General features: G+C 41.4%; 1 protein-coding gene across 1 annotated transcript in view; it reads left to right on the forward strand.

The window, feature by feature from the left end:
* Positions 1 to 4,453, forward strand: part of slc26a10 (solute carrier family 26 member 10) — a 32,645-nt gene extending 28,192 nt beyond the window's left edge. The window contains exons 15-18 of the mRNA XM_064957606.1: positions 2,744 to 2,832; positions 2,963 to 3,017; positions 3,375 to 3,481; positions 3,642 to 4,453. Of these exons, the coding sequence (XP_064813678.1) occupies positions 2,744 to 2,832; positions 2,963 to 3,017; positions 3,375 to 3,481; positions 3,642 to 3,680 (290 nt within the window). The 3' untranslated portion in view covers positions 3,681 to 4,453. The remainder of the gene's footprint in view (positions 1 to 2,743; positions 2,833 to 2,962; positions 3,018 to 3,374; positions 3,482 to 3,641) is intronic.
* The last annotated feature ends 13,635 nt before the right edge of the window (positions 4,454 to 18,088 follow it).

Consider the following 18,088-nt stretch of genomic DNA (forward strand, 5'->3'; position numbering starts at 1 on the left):
CTCTGCCAACTCCATGCCTCTTCGTAGGGATGGTAATGGCTAGGTGATGAGCAGTGCCGGGTTTCCTCCAGACATGACTCTGCCAACTCCATGCCTCTTCGTAGGGATGGTAATGGCTAGGTGATGAGCAGTGCCGGGTTTCTTCCGGACATGACTCTGCCAACTCCATGCCTCTTCGTAGGGATGGTAATGGCTAGGTGATGAGCAGTGCCGGGTTTCCTCCAGACATGACTCTGCCAACTCCATGCCTCTTCGTAGGGATGGTAATGGCTAGGTGATGAGCAGTGCCGGGTTTCTTCCGGACATGACTCTGCCAACTCCATGCCTCTTCGTAGGGATGGTAATGGCTAGGTGATGAGCAGTGCCGGGTTTCCTCCAGACATGACTCTGCCAACTCCATGACTCTTTGTAGCGATGGTAATGGCTAGGTGATGAGCAGTGCCAGGTTTCCTCCAGACATGACTCTGCCAACTCCATGCCTCTTCGTAGGGATGGTAATGGCTAGGTGATGAGCAGTGCCGGGTTTCCTCCAGACATGACTCTGCCAACTCCATGACTCTTCGTAGCGATGGTAATGGCTAGGTGATGAGCAGTGCCGGGTTTCCTCCAGACGTGACGCTGCCAACTCCATGACTCTTCGTAGGGATGGTAATGGCTAGGTGATGAGCAGTGCCGGGTTTCCTCCAGACGTGACTCTGCCAACTCCATGACTCTTCGTAGCGATGGTAATGGCTAGGTGATGAGCAGTGTCGGGTTTCCTCCAGACGTGACGCTGCCAACTCCATGCCTCTTCGTAGCGATGGTAATGGCTAGGTGATGAGCAGTGCCGGGTTTCCTCCAGACATGACTCTGCCAACTCCATGCCTCATTGTAGCGATGGTAATGGCTAGGTGATGAGCTGTGCCGGGTTTCCTCCAGACATGACTCTGCCAACACCATGCCTCTTCGTAGGGATGGTAATGGATAGGTGATGAGCAGTGTCGGGTTTCCTCCGGACATGACTCTGCCAACTCCATGCCTCTTCGTAGGGATGGTAATGGATAGGTGATGAGCAGTGTCGGGTTTCCTCCGGACATGACTCTGCCAACTCCATGCCTCTTCGTAGGGATGGTAATGGCTAGGTGATGAGCAGTGCCGGGTTTCCTCCAGACATGACTCTGCCAACTCCATGCCTCTTCGTAGGGATGGTAATGGCTAGGTGATGAGCAGTGCCGGGTTTCCTCCAGATGTGACGCTTGGCATTCAGGCCAAAGAGTTCAATATTGGTTTCATCAGACCAGAAAATGTTGTTTCTCATGGTCTGAGAGTCCTTTAGGTGCCTTTTTGGAAAACTTCAAGCGGGCTGTCATGTGACTTTTACTGAGGAGTGGCTTCCTCTTGCCACTCTACCATAAACACCTGATTTGTGGAGCGCTGCAAAGATGATTGTCTTTCTGGAAGGTTTTTCCATCTCCACAGAGTGACCATCGGGTTCATGGTCACCTCCCTGACCAAGGCCCTTCTCCCCCGATTGCTCAGTTTGGCCTGCGGCCAGCTCTAGGAAGAGTCGTGGTAAGTTCCAAACTTCTTCCATTTCTTCCACTGTGTTCTTGGGTACCTTAAATGCTGCATAAATCTGTTGGTACATTTTCCCAGATCTGTGCCTCGACACAATCCTGTCTCGGAGCTCTATGGATAATTCCTTCGACCTCATTGCTTGGTTTTTGCTCTGACATGCACTGTTAACTGTGGGACCTTATATAGACAGGTTTGTGCCTTTCCAAAACATGTCCAATCAATTGAATATACCACAGGTGGACTCCAATGAAGTTGTAGAAACATCTCAAGTTTGACCAATGGAAACACTAGGCACCTGAGCTGAATTTCAATTCACATAGCAAAAGGTCTGAATACTTATGTAAGTAAGGTATACTTGTTTTTTATTTTTAATACATTTGAAAAAAAAGTAAAACCCTGTTTTTGCTTCGTCATTGTGGGGTATTGTGTATAGATTGATAATTTAATCAATTTTAGAATAAGGCTGTAACGTAACAAAATATGGAAAAGTCAAGGGGTCTGAATACTTTCCAAATGCACTGTGAAGGCCCCGTTTTTCTTGTGTATTGTGTCATATTGAACAATAGCCGATGAAACGAACAATGTAAAAGTGTTCAAAAATCTGATCAGCATGATCTAGACAGGACCTTCTAATCAGCCTGTTTCAATGGCCGGGAGTTTCAGCTTCCTATGGTGACATCACCAGGTGGTACATTGGTTAACAGACCAATAAGAAATAGAGTTCCAAAGCCCTCTACCAAATAACAGTTTTAAGTTTCTCCCCTCCCCACTCAGACTGCTCCCAAGGTATTTTTTGTCAATTTGTATGGAAAACTATTACAGTAAGGTATTTAATTGTTACCCAGTAATAATTTGATATTGATATAAAAATGGCTGCATTGGGCCTATAACTCTCTACCAGTAATACACTGAAATAGTGGTTAGAGTATTGGGCCAGTAACCGAAAGGTTGCTGGATCAAATCCCCGAGATGACAAGGTAAGCATCTGTTGTTCTACCCCTGAGCAAGGCAGTTAACCCACAGTTCCCCGGGCGCCAAAGACGTGGATGTCGATGAAGGCAGCCCCCCGCACCTCTCTGATTCAGAGGGGTTGGGATCAAATGTGGAAGACACATTTCAGTTGAATGCATTCAGTTGTACAACTGACTAGGTATCCCCTTTCCCTTCCCTAATGTTGTCTCTGCAGAAACAGCTGAAAGTGAAGTCCAGGCAGTACTAATAGATTGCAGCAGTGTGATTTTTGTCGATGTTGCTGGAGCCAGACTCTTCATACAGGTGAGAAAAGTAAACAATATAGTATTTTGTTGTGCAGTACCTTCTGCTAGACGAACATACAGTACCTTGTTCTACAGTACTGTATCTTTCCTTCTAGTATCGGTGGAATTAATGATGCCTCTTTTTCCAGATGTGTATTGAATGCCAGAAAGTTGGGGTTTGCATATATTTGGCCAATTGCAATGGTAAGTTCAACAAATGAATGTATAACGATCATTTCAATAGCAATAAGTTAAATCATCCAAACGTATGCTTAGCAGGAGTCTGACGTGTGATGTAATGTTGAACGGGGAATGTTCAGACCCTAGATCTACAGCACTGACTGAAGTTCTAAAATGTAAAACCTTACCCTACGAGGTCTTGACTACTGCTGGTTTTCTGTTTTACCTGATCATTAAATGAATCCAAATGGTGTCCAAGGTCTAAATCAGTCCCTGGTTAGAAGGGAATCATTTTTAAAAAAAGCAGTGGAACTGGCTTTGAGGTCCAGATTTGAATTTGAGGGATCTAGAACATTGATAGAAGGTACTCTTCCCCGACAGAGAGTGTTCTGAGGATCCTAACCTCCAGTGGACTGATGAACTACATGAACCCACAACACATCTTTGTTACGGTCCACGATGCTGTGATGTACATTCAACAACAGAAGGTACAAAACACAAGCAGTGACACGACGTTGAAGGCTTGATGAAGAATGTGTTTACAGTAATGCTGTAATAGAGTAATTATACAGGAACACCGTTTCAATAACTACGCCAATATAGTAACCAAAACCTGTGAACCTGTGCTTTGGTTTTTGTTCATGACAGGAGCAAACTCCAGAAAACACTACTACCGTTTGGGTGTGAGATGGTTGGTCGGCCATTTTACACGTCAAGATGAACTGATATGCCGTAACATGCACGACACAGACCAGGGGGGAAAACATCTCTCCCTCTACAAGGACTGTACATCGAGGTTTGTTCCTGGTCTAAGACAGGTGCAGTGCTGTGTTAAATGTGTATACTAGTATGCCATGATTGGGCTTCAAGAAGGGAGCAGCGTATTGTAGCATTTCCGTATGAAATGAAGGGTCAATCCCAGGATTTTAAATAAGTATTTTGAAGGTCCAATACTGAAGAGACTTGCACAAGTGACCACAACGTTGGCAGAGCACGTATGACGCATAAAGTAGTCCTGCTACTCACTGGAATCGAGGAGAAGAGACCAATGAGAGATGTTTATCTACTACAGTAACCCTAGTAAACACAAATATAAACATTATTTGATTATTATCTGTTAAAACATTGCTTATTATATCTGAATGCTGGAGAAATAGTGGCCAACCATTACTGGTATTTGTTTTGTAGTTCTGTCATACAAAAGTGAATATTATTCCGATGGATAAAATGCACTGAATGCTTTCTTAAAAGGGAGACATGTATATTCACGTGAAATAATGCCTTATGTGTTGTAAATGTATATTTCTGTGTACTGTACATTGTGTTTATAATGAAATGCACTGCAGAAAAGGAGTGAAATTACGTACAGATACCTGTATTGTCTGCAACTGTAATGTCCTCCTGCAGTTTTTTGTAATACTTTTATTGAGTTATTTTACAATAAACATGCTCAAAATGTACAGCTTACCTGGTCACTTTTACATTTGTGGGATTTAGCAATGCTGATTATGGTGCATTCTCCCTAGACAAGTTAAATTAATGAAATACATATTCTAAGTACAAACTACCAGATTTTGACAAAATATATATATATTTTTTTAATCTAATACTGTACGCACAAACAGACTCGTTTACATTTCTAATTCTTTCCCTGAAGACCCAATTTAACCCAGAGAGACTGAAGGTGGAATGTCAGGCATGCCTGTCTGATTGACAGATTGGGAAGAAGACAAAAGAGTCTTTGGTTTTGTTCAGTGGGTCAGTGTGTCAGACAGTGAAGAAATGGGGAATACTGTTAGCCCCTCTGAAATGTACAGAGGTACAAAGGACAGTCACCAACAAGGAAATCAGTCAATCAAAATAAATAAATTAGGACCTAATCTATGGATTTCAAATGACTGGGCAGGGGTGCAGCCATACAGTAGGTGGGCCTTGGAGGGCATAGGCCCACCCACTTGGCAGCCAGGCCCATCCACTGGGGAGCCAAGGCCCAGTTAATCAGAATGGGTTTTTCTCCAAAAGAAGGTTTTACTACAGACCGAAATACTCCTGAGCAGGTGTGGTAACTGAATGGTTTTATGAGCATGAAAACGATGTAAACCGTATGCCGTGGCCGTCTCAGTCACCAGATCTCATGCCAATTGAACACTTATGGGAGATTCTGGAGTGGCGCCTGAGACAGTGTTTTCTACCACCATCAACAAAACACCAAATGATGGAATTTATTGTGTATGAATGGTGTCGCATCTCTCCAATAGAGTTCCAGACACTTGTAGAATCTATGCCATTGCAATTTTACATACAATTTTATAAAAGCAACCTGAAATCCATATAAAATATATTCTATATTAGAAAAACCAATAACAATTTGATGGCTATTTAACTACAAGTAGAATAGCCCTGGCTTTTTGTTGTTGTTGAATCATAATTATCAAAATAAATCAGTGGTAAAGTGTTAATACAGTACATATTTTGAAATAATTGATATTTTTCACACAATGACATACTGTAGGTGATATGCGATTAGGCCTGAGTAGAACTGCGTAGCATGCATACTGCCCTATGCTGTCATAGGCCTTTCTAGGGCCTTCCAGCGTTGAGCCGTGCCCTTCTTAGTGCTTCATCATAATCACATTACCTTGACCTGATAAAACTGTATGTGGTATGAGTTCAAAAACAGGGCCAAAAAAAAATCCTAACTAACTAATTATTTGCTTCCTTGATGTTGGATGCCCATGGATGGAAGTTATTCATTTTTATCCCGTGCATATTTCAAAGAACCCTCTAGACAGTTGCACCCTTCGGGTTTTCTCCCTTTAAAGCTCAAGGAGTGTTTTACTAATTGGCAGGCAGGAAGGAAGTAGCCCACTTCAATTAAAGCATCCATGGTGGTACACAACACAAGACTCACTCTGGCCAAGTGTTTACAAAGGCTGCTATACCTCTAGCAGACCTCAATTCCCTTCCGCTCATGCCAACACTAACTGAAACATCAAAATAATCTAAAGGTTTTGGACACACGCCACGAGCACATGTATGCACACACATGCATGCACACACGCACACACACAACATACATTGTACAGCTGTTTGACCATCTACAAATACAAAACCATTCATAGAGGGTTTTCTTTAATCTCATCTTCTCTAATGTAAAACATGTCAAGTGTGGTATCCCGCAAGGCAGCTTTCTTGGCCCTTTACTGTTATATTTATACTAATGATCTACTACTAGCTTTAAACAAAGCCTGTGTATGCTGATGATTCAACATTATAAACATTAGCAACCACAGCTAGGGAAATCACTGCAACCCTAAACAAAGAGCTGCAGTCAATTTGGTATGGGTGGCTAGTAATAAACTAGTCCTGAACATATCTCAAACTAAAAGCATTGTATTTAGTACAAATCATTCGTTAAATTCTAGACCTCAGATGAATCTGGTAATGAATTATGTGGCTGTTGAGCAAGTTGAGAAGACTAAACTTCTTGGTGTCACCTTAGACTGCAAATTGTCATGGCATATTGATTCAATTGATTCAATTGATTCAAGATGGGGAGAGGTCTGTCTGAGATAAAGATATGCTCATCATTTTTAACACCACAGTCGACCCAACAAGTCCTGCAGGCTCCAGTTTGATCTTATCTTGACTATTGCCCAGTGATATGGTCAAGTGCTGCAAAGAAGGAGCAAGAGAATCTGCAGCTGGCCCAGAACTATACAACACGTATAGCCCTTCAATGTACACAAAGGGCTCATCTCAACCGTATGCATGTCAGTCTCCCTTGGCTCAAAGTAGATGAAAGATTGACTGCATCAAACCTTGTTTTTGTGAGGAATATCAACGTGTTGGAAATTCCAAATTGTCTGTATAATCAACTTACATATAGCTCTGACAGACATACTTACCCCACAAGACATGCCACCAGGGGTCACTTCACAGTCCCCAGGTCCAGAAATACAAGAAAACGTACAGTATTATGTAAAGCCATGATTGCACGGAACTCCCCTCCATCTCATATAGCGCTAGTAAACAGCAAACCTGGTTTTAAAAAAACAATAAAGCAACACCTCACGGCACAATTCTTCTCCCTCATGTGACCAAATGTTTGTGTGTATGTACTGACACTGTATGTGTAAATGACAGATACATACACACACACACACGCACACGCACACGCACACACACACTATTCATCTTTAGTTGTATTGTTTATTTTTTTGGTTGTACATTTTTGCCTTTAGTTGTAGTTTTTTTATTACATTTTTACATATAAATGTATGTGAAGTATTTTTTTCTGTAGTGTCTTTTTTTCATTATGTGTAGGACCCCGGGAAGACCTGCTGTCGCCATTGGGGCGATTCTTATAAAATCATAAACCGTACAATGTAAACAAGACAGGAACTCAAATAATAGACAGTATATGCAACAGTATCATATTCAATAGTTAGGCCCCTGTGTTTGGTTAATCATGTCACCTGACCTGGATTATAACCTTTATTTTAAGCCTTCCAGAAACGACAATTAGACCAAAAATGAAAGTGATTGTCTGAGGATGGTGCTGGATGGACCATCTGACAGAAAAAGAAAAGGGGACATTTTGATGAAAAGTCTTTAAACAAAGGTTCAACTACAGGTCATGTGACATGATTAACCAAAACAGGGCCCTATCGACAGTACAAGGAGCATCTATTTGGCAACTAACCACATGAGATATTGCTAGATTATGCCAATGTTAGAAGTACAGACTTGAGACGTGATATACAATAACCAACCACAACAACTACAATGGACTCAATTAAATCAATCTTGTATTGCAGCATTTACTCACAAGCTTCGCCTGGTCAAAATAACATAACTACAGGTAACACTACTCCACTCAGAGGTAGATGCTTCCGGTAATTAGCTAGAATATGGAGTGTGATCAATGGACTGCCAGAGGGACGATTTTGGTTTTCTAACAGTGAATAGACACAACTCACCTCTGGTTATTACTCTACTCAGTCAATTAGAAATTCATACAGTTAGCAGCCTACTGTAAAACAGGGAAAACTGCAAACATAGTCTCTCAAAATCCATAATCTTAACCATTCTTTGTATACTGTATTGCAAAAATACAATTTCATCATTAAAATGTCGAAAACTGAACTTGACATTATATTAGGGATAAAACAGTATTAGATTGCTATAGGCTGTATGATTGTTCAGGTCTTTGGTTCCACCTTGTGGTCAAATAGTATAATGGCAGCATCTAACTGGATGCCAAACAGTCTCATGAAGGATAATACAAAAAAAGTATAAATCTGCTTGAATTCATTATGAAGAGAAAACAATTACTAAATTGGCATGACATCATGCTCTGGCAGGTGTAGTTGAGTATTTAATACAAACAGATCATTAGTCAAAAAGTGACAGCATTTTTTTTTTAATTGAATTTTATTTGGGCAAAAGACATATACAACAATATGTACAATATTGTATGTATAAATATGTACAATATGTTCTCAGAGCATAGCACTTCATAATATTAATTAAAACACTTGTTTCCAAAGTGGTCCTCGATGGTAAAAACATATAGAACATCTACTGATTAAAAGACACAATTACAAACAAACACATTACATTCATTCATATTGACATCGTAAAAAGTGGATCTAAACATTGCACATCACCCTAACCTTAAAAATACAACCTCGATTATTGCACATCACCCTAACTTTAAAGATACAAATTCATTGCACATCATTCCTAACTGTAAAAAACAAGTTCATTGCACATCATCCCTATCTGTAAAAAAACAACCTGACTAGCAGTAGCAGTAACAAAAGGAGGCACAAGGTGGCAGTGTTAGACAGACAAACTGATTCAGATTAAAACCTTTGCCTGCTTGTTACAGTTTTTCTATGATTTGTTGGCTTGATCTCCAAGGGGAGGCTATTCCATAAATAAATGCCTGTATAGAAAAACGTGTTCATCGCAGTACTGTTTACTCTTGGGAGGGACATTCAGCATGTACCTGATAACATTATTTTGCATGACCTGCAGTCTCTTCCTGAGCTTTTTTGATAGCCCACTATACGAGGGGGAGCGGACATATCAAAAAATGATCTTGTGTTGCGATATAGAAATGTCAGTTTGTTTGCTGTTTTGGAAAGGATTTTAGCAGCTATGTAATCTCCAGATAGAGATCGATTCAGGGATAGAGCAAGATAAGTGACACTCATCTTTGATTAAATGTCTTTGCCTGCACAGTTCACCTGTATCTTGTCAGCCAATCTATGCTTTGCTCCAAACTAACTCTATTCAGTTTTGACCAAATGTAGTGACAATTCATTGACTTAGATAAGGAATAAGAATGGCCCTAAGATTGATCCCTGCAGTACTCCACAGGATATTTCTTTGGCCTCTGACCAATCATCACCAACATTACATACTTATGTTCTGTTGGTGAGGTTAGCCCAAAACCAATTTACGGCCTCATCACTTAGACCCACGCATTTCCGTTTCATCAGAAGGATGTCATATTCCACAGTGTCAAACGCTTTCTGCAAGTCCAACATGAACATATAGTTCCCCTTGTCAAATTCTTGCTTGATATGATCAAAAAGGTCAATAAGGCAAGTATCAGTTGAATGAGCTGTTCTAAAACCAGATTGAAGTCCCTAAAGTAGTTTGTGCTCGAGAAGGTAAACCTCAAGTTGATTGAGAACTAATCTCTCAACAACTTTAGATAAGGTGCTGAGGTTCGACACAGGCCTGTAGTTACCCACATCTGTTTTGCTACTCTTCTCGAGCGGAACAACCCAGGCTGTCTTGAGATGATTGGGGAATTTACCACTACTTTATAATCAGGAATGAGGCTACAGTTAAAATGTTAAATTGATTGCAATCTTTGCTTCGTCATAGAATAAAAAATCATCAATATCCAGGACAAGTTTTTGAGCCATTATCCTTTAAAGTTTTCCACACAGAGCTGATGTAAGTTGTCATTTACAGTGTCTATGTAATACTGGGATTTGCCATTATCCATCTTGCATCTTGCCTAGATTATACATTTAATATAGAACCATCATAATCTTGTTGTAGATTTGTCCTTCTGAATTCAGACAGGTGTGATCCATTATCCTAATTAGGTCTAATATTTCCCTGACCTCTGTTCGATTCAAATTTGTTTCATTGGGGCCAGAGAGTCAAGGTCAGAACGCAACATCTCTTTAAAAAGATACCAAGCTTTGATCAACATCGTCACAATTTAATACATCAGACCAATCAAAATGACCAAGGACTTCAAAAAAACATTCCTTTGAGTATCGTTTCATAAACCGTACCTTCAATACAGTAGGTATTACCTGGTGTTTTTTTAAAATCTTTTTCTTATGGGTACAGTAGGTTACCATATGATCACTAAAACAAATATCTCCTGATTGACATTTTTTTCTTGGTCTTGTACAATAATCAAAAATCAAAGTTGATTTACTGTCAATACACACTGTGATTGGCTTAGCAATCAGTTGTTTCAGGCCAAATAACTGATTAAAGGTATACAGGGCAAAAGTGCACTTTTCCTGGGTGGTAACTGCACATTTGAATTGAAATCGCCAAGCACAATACATTGCCTGTCAGCAAATACATTGTGATCACAGCAAGTGGATTCGAGTAAATCATAAAAATCCAAATGAATGACAAAATGAATGACTTGTTTTATTCCTGAAAATGTTCAATGACCAGAGTTCACAATGGAAAATCATTTAGTTTAGGGTGTCTGTGTACACATCATTGAACGTTGACCTGATTTACAAAGCGCTACTCTTGGTTTGTATAACCAGTTCAAAACGCCAAGATATCCAGATGATTTCCATTTCAAAGGTGCAGTGACTGTCTCTATTAGTTGAGAGCGAACCCTCTTTCTATGTCACAGTGGAAAACAAAACCACAACTGGCAAGTTGTCAAAAACAGACAAAACACAAGTCACTTAAGTTGGAACAAAACCCAAGTCACCAAGTATTCCTTCAATTGACAAAAGAGATGTGATTGTTTCTCAATGTAATCAAGGTATGAAGTGATTGTTATTTTAAAATATCTCAGACAAAAATCGTCTCGCAGTTGAATCTAGTTGCCTACACCTGCTACAGGCCAAAATGTTTTTTTTAATGCTCCAGCCAATTTCCTTCAACAAGCACAAATAATATAGGCTCTATTTGGCAACCACCCTGGGCAGGGGGAGAGGTCGAGACAGTTTCAGTAGGTTTAAAAACTCTCTTCTCTATTTTCTCCTTTCATCTCAACTATTTCTCTAGGTCACGTGTCAAACTATTTCCACAGAGGGCAGACTGTGAAAGGAAAAACCAAAACCCACAGACACCAGGCCCTCCATCGAATGAGATTGACACCCACGCGATCAATAATGGCGCCAGGCTGACGTTTTACGGGCTCCTAACCAACTGGGCAATTTTGTTTATTTTTTTTCGCATTGTTTGTATCTTATTATGTACATAAAGTTGCTGCTACCGTCTCGTATGACCAAAAAGAGCGATTACTCACCTCGAACTGGACAAAGATGTTTTCTTCAATGAGTCCGACACAAAGGATATACTGCTTTCCGGAGAACAGGTCCAAAATCCTGTCGTTTGCTTGAAGAAAAGCTGGAGAAGGTTGGGATGTCTTGTTAGGATTCATAGGCAAGTGAGTAAATTGCCATTGCCATCTGTATTATTGGCTAACGTGCAATAACTGGAAAACAAACTCGATGATCTACGGTCGAGACTATCCTACCAACTGTACATAAAAAAATGTAATATCTTATGTTCACCAAGTCGTGGTTGAACGACAACATGGATAATATAGAGCTGGCTGGTTTTTCTGTGTATCTGCCAGGACAGTGTAGTGACGTCTGGTAAGACGAGGGGTGGGGGTTGTGGGTCTATTTGTCAATAAATGCTGGTGTGCGATGTCTAATGTTAAAGAAGTCTCGAGGTATTGCTCGCCTGAGGTAGAGTATCTCATGATAAGCTGTAGACCACACTATCTACAACGAGGGGGCTCGTCTATATTATTCGTAGCCGTCTGTATACGTAGTTTCATCAGCTGTCCAGGTGGCTGGTCTAAGACCATCCCGCTGGTGAAGAAGCCGGATGTGGAGGTCCTGGGCTGGCGTGGTTACACGTGATCTGCGGTTGTGAAGCTGGTTAGACGAACTGCCAAATTCTTTAAAACAACGTTGGAGGCAGCTTATGGTAGAGAAATTACCATTAAATTATCTGGCAACAGCTCTGGTGAACATTCCTGCAGTCAGCATACCAATTGCACGCTCCCTCAACATTTTTGACATCTGTAGCATTGTGTTGTGTGACAAAACTACACATTTTAGCAGTTTTGGGCCTTTTATTGTCCCCAGTACAAGGTGCACCTGTGTAATGATCATGCTGTATAATCAGCTTCTTGATATGCCACACCTGTCAGGTGGATGGATTATCTTGATTAAGGAGAAATGCTCACTAACATGGATGAAAACAAATGTGTGCACAGCATTTGAGAGAAATATGCTTTTTTGTGCATATGGAACATTTCTGGGATCTTTTATTTCAGCTCATGAAACATGGGACCAACACCTTACATGTTACATGTATATATTTTGTCAGTGTATAAGTCTGTAAAGTCTATGTTAATGTTTAACATGTATGAAAATTGTAACGCATTTGCGTCTTTAATGTCTTTTTCGTTATGCGTTGGACCCCAGAAAGACGAGCTGACGACATTGGTGTCGGCTAAGGGGGATTATAATAATATCTGAAACCATTAATTTTACAATGGAAATTAGACAGCAGAAACGATTGCGTTGTCAGTTGTGTTGTGACAAGGTAGGGGTGGTATACAGAAGATAGCCCTATTTGGTAAAAGACCAAGTCCATATTATGGCAAAAACATTCTCAAACAAGCAAAGTGAAACGACAGTCCATCATTACTTTAAGACATGAAGGTCAGTCAATCCGATAATTTCAAGAACTTTGAAAGTTTCTTAAGTGCAGTCGCAAAAACCATCAAGCGCTATGATGAAACTGGCTCTCATGAGGACCGCCACAGGAAAGGAAGACCCAGAGTTACCTCTGCTGCAGAGGATAGGTTCAGTAGAGTTACCAGCCTCAGAAATTGCAGTCCAAATAAATGCATTACAGAGTTCAAGTAACAAACACATCTCAACATCAACTGTTCAGAGGAGACTGCGTGAATCAGGCATTCGTGGTCTAATTGCTGCGAAGAAACCACTACTAAAGGACACCAATAATAAGAAGAGACTTACTTGGGCAAAGAAACATGAGCAATGGACATTAGACCATTGGAAATCTGTATTTTTGTCTGATCAGTCCAAATTTGAGATTTTTGTTTCCAACCTCCGTGGCTTTGTGAGATGCAGAGTGGGTGAACAGATGATCTCCGCATGTATGGTTCCAACCGTGAAGCATGGAGGAGAAGGTGTGATGGTGTGGGGGTCCTTTCCTGGAATTCAAGGCACACTTAACTAGCATGGCTACCACAGCATTCTGCAGCGGTACGTCATCCCATCTGGTTTGCGCTTAGTGGGACTATCATTTCATTTTCAACGGGACAATGACCCAACACACCTCCAGGCTGTGTAATGGCTTTTTGACCAAGAAGGAGAGTGATGGAGTGCTGCATCGGATGACTTGGCCTCCACAATCACCTGACCTCAACCCAATTGAGATGGTTTGGGATGAGTTGGACTGCAGATTGAAGGAAAAGCAGCACATGTGGGAACTCCTTCAAGCCTGTTGGAAAAGCATTCCAAGTGAAGCTGTTTGAGAGAATGCAATGAGTGTGCAAAGTAGTAATCAAGGCTACTGTGAAGAATCTCAAATATAAAATATATTTTGATTTGTTTAACACTTTTTTGGTTACTACATGATTCCATATGTGTTATTTCATGTTTTTGATGTCTTCACTATTATTATACAATGTAGAAAATAGTAAAAATAAAGAAAAACCCTTGAATGAGTAGGTGTGTCCAAACTTTTGACTGGTATTGTATATATTTACAAAACAAAATATTAGGGATTGATGCAAAAATGATGCAGACGTCTACATTGATGGAAGCTACAATCTATCTGCAATATTAAAGCTGATCTACCCCCCCCCCCCCCAAAAAAAAACTAGCCACCTACGATTCCCCACAAGGCAGCTTCTTGTTATTGTTGCTAGCTATCTGAACGTTCAGAATCATAACAATGTTTTTTGAGAAACAGACGCCTCACAAGTCCTCAACTGGCAGCTTCATTAAATAGTACCCACAAAACACCAGTCTCAACGTCAACAGTGAAGAGGTGACTGAGATGCTGGAAGGAAGGAACAGATGTGTGGAGATAAAAAGGCACAGCACAGCACACCAACATCAAAACCTCATCCCAACTGTAAAGTATGGTGGAGGGAACCTCATGGTTTGGGCTGCTTTGCTGAGGGCCTGGATAGCTTCGATGGAAACATGATACAACTCAACTTTAGTTTAATCTGTCCACAGAATATTTTGCAGGAAGCACTGTGGAACATCCAGGTGCACTTTTGCAAACTTCAGACGTGCAGCAATAATGTTTTTGGACAGCAGTGGCTTCTTCCGTGGTGTCCTCCCATGAACACCATTCTTGTGTAGTGTTTTACAAATCGTAGACTCGTCAACAGAGATGTTAGCATGTTCCAGAGATTTTTGTACGTCTATAGCTGACACTCTAGGATTCTTCTTAATAAATAAGTCAAATACATTTATAGCAAAGATAGGCCTGCGTTTGCATCTTTAAAGAAAACATGTCGGTATTGGATCTCTCGATTTGCTATGCTGCATTTTTTTAAATCAGAAATAACAGAGATGTGCGTTGGAAATAGCAACTTGGATTAAATATGACGATGTTGTCAAGGCCCAGGAGAAGACCCAGATGCAGACCGTAACAAATGTTTACTACAAAAACAGGGGGCAGGCAAACAACAGGCAGTTCACTAATCCAGAGCAGAGTCCGAAAGGTACGGAACGGCAGGCAGGCTCAGGGTCATGGTAGGCAGAGGTCAGTAATCCAGAGCAGAGTCCGAAAGGTACGGAACGGCAGGCAGGCTCAGGGTCATGGTAGGCAGAGGTCAGTAATCCAGAGCAGAGTCCGAAAGGTACGGAACGGCAGGCAGGCTCAGGGTCATGGTAGGCAGAGGTCAGTAATCCAGAGCAGAGTCCGAAGGTACGGAACGGCAGGCAGGCTCAGGGTCATGGTAGGCAGAGGTCAGTAATCCAGAGCAGAGTCCGAAAGGTACGGAACGGCAGGCAGGCTCAGGGTCATGGTAGGCAGAGGTCAGTAATCCAGAGCAGAGTCCGAAAGGTGCGGAACGGCAGGCAGGCTCAGGGTCATGGTAGGCAGAGGTCAGTAATCCAGAGCAGAGTCCGAAAGGTGCGGAACGGCAGGCAGGCTCAGGGTCATGGTAGGCAGAGGTCACTAATCCAGAGCAGAGTCCGAAAGGTACGGAACGGCAGGCAGGCTCAGGGTCATGGTAGGCAGAGGTCACTAATCCAGAGCAGAGTCCGAAAGGTACGGAACGGCAGGCAGGCTCAGGGTCATGGCAGGCAGAGGTCAGTAATCCAGGGAGGTGTAACAAGGTACAGAACGGCAGGCAGGCTCAGGGTCATGGCAGGCAGAGGTCAGTAATCCAGGGAGGTGTAACAAGGTACAGAACGGCAGGCAGGCTCAGGGTCAGGGCAGGCAGAATGATCAAATGGACCTTTAAATACTTGATTGAGATTAGTAGGCTAGCCTATAAAGCCGCCCCTATTTCAACATAATTCCTACCCTAGAGCAGAAATGCTTATTTCGATTTCACCTCCGAAGAATGACGCAAGATACTTACACATGTTTACGAATTGGTACATTGTAATAGACAAGATGCAACCTCTAGGTAGGTAGGCTGCTGGCAGGCTTCGGCTGTGGTACAGCAAAGCCTAGTCAGTCAGTGCTCATGGTTTTCAAAGGGGAAGTGAAATGATAGGCTACAATGACTTCACCAATGACATGTAACAACACCCTGAGCGCATCAGACATGAAACACCAATACAAATGCAACAACAGCACAACAAAATATACTGAACAAAAATGTAAGTTAGTTACAGTTCATATAAGGGAGTCGGTCAATTTAAATAAATTCATTAGGCCCAGATCTATGGATTTCACATGACTGGGCAGGGGTGCAGCCATAGGTGGGAGGGTATAGGCCCACCCACTGTGGAGCCAGGCTCAACTAATCAGGATGAGTTTTTCCCCACAAGGGGCTCTATGACAGACAGAAATACCCCTTTAGTTTCATCAGCTGTCCGGGTGGCTGATCTCAGACAATCCCGCAGCTAAAGAAGACGGATGTGGAGGTCTTGGGCTGGCATGTTTACACGTGGTCTGCGTTTGTGAGGCTGGTTGGACGTACCGCCAAATTCTCTAAAACAACGTTGGCAGCGGCTTATGGTAGAGAAATAAACATTCAATTATCTGGCATCAACTCTGGTGGACACTCCTGCAGTCGGCATGCCAGTTGCATGCTCCCTCAAAACTTGAGACATCTGTGGCATTGTGTTGTGACAAAACTGCACATTTTAGAGTGACTGTGTCAGGATCATGCTGTTTAATCCACTTCTTGATATACACCTGTCAAGTGAATGGATTACCTTGGCAAATGACAAATGATCACTAACAGGAATGTAAACAAATTTGTGCACAACATTTGAGAGAAATAAGGTTTTTGTCTGTAATGATCATTTCTGGGACCGACACTTTACATGTTGCATTTATATTTTTGTTCCTTGAATTTTCTTTTGCAGGTGCATGTTCATTTTAGGATAGACAGTTGTGGTTTAGCTGCATCAATCAAAGCAGTGAAGTGTGTAGTTAAGCAAGACTACAGTGGTCAAACAATTCATCTTGGGGTGATGGAGGGAGCAAACTCAAACATAGCACATAATTATACCATTTATAAATATAATTTTTTTTTTAATACAGACTAGCTCCAAAATAAGTGAACATTGAGAAATTATCCAATGGATTATGTAAATGGTCTGAGTATTGGTGTGAACAAGGTGATGCGCAGATTCACTGACCTACAAATAATCTGGAATTGCGAAATAACCTACACTTTTTTTTGAATCTTTACCCAGGCTTCAAACATCCTTTTAATTCTGTGTAGCGTCTCGCACAGGCTGTTCCTCTCAACCGCAAGGAGGCCGGCCACAAGCAGTACAATTTCAACAAATCAAATGCTACGGTCTCAGAGATTACCCGGTGATGCTGAAGAATGTGGATTTTACAGTAGGGTTCCTCCTCATGTTGTCTTTTATTTCCCGAACGATTAAATATACGGGGGGCCTTTACAAATTTAAATATAGGTCTGACCCACTCTTTCTGTTGATGGTGTGATTGTTCTATGCCGTCGGTTAGTCTCGAAATGTATGAAAAACAATAGGCTTTTGGAATTCATTGTAGTCTAGGATGCACTCAACGTAGAGGTTTTCCTTCTCACGTTGGTTACAAGCGACTCTGATCAACAAACGCAGGTAATGATGATATTTCGGGACACAATAACTGGTGATAAACAGATGCAATGTCTTTGTCTGATGGAAAGCTATTGCTTTATCCAAATGATTTTGACGGTGATAAAATCATAGCGTTAATTAGCGTCACGGTGATGTTGTCTTGACGGTCTCTGTAACGTTGACTCAGTGAATCTCCATTCAAGACCGGCTACTGTTGTAAAAATGGCATATGACAATGTTGTGAATATAATTGTGTTTAATTTCTGAAGAATATCAATTCAGAAGAATTAGGAATCCTGCAATGAATCTAAACTCTGCTTATAACTCTCACACCTCACCAATAATAGATAGAAGATAGTGGTTGAATGACGATAGCTCTAAACTGTATACAATGTAGCCTCTGTGTTATTATTGTGTTGTCACTGTGTTGTACGTGTTTTTCAGTCCTTTTAAGGCAGGCAGGCAGCAGAGTCTGTCTGTTAAGGGCATATGCGTGGCCTACTTAGTGTACATTATTAACTTCCTCGTCCACGATTA

Source organism: Oncorhynchus masou, chromosome 33 (assembly GCF_036934945.1).
Source record: "Oncorhynchus masou masou isolate Uvic2021 chromosome 33, UVic_Omas_1.1, whole genome shotgun sequence".
Classification (NCBI taxonomy): Eukaryota; Metazoa; Chordata; class Actinopteri; order Salmoniformes; family Salmonidae; genus Oncorhynchus; species Oncorhynchus masou.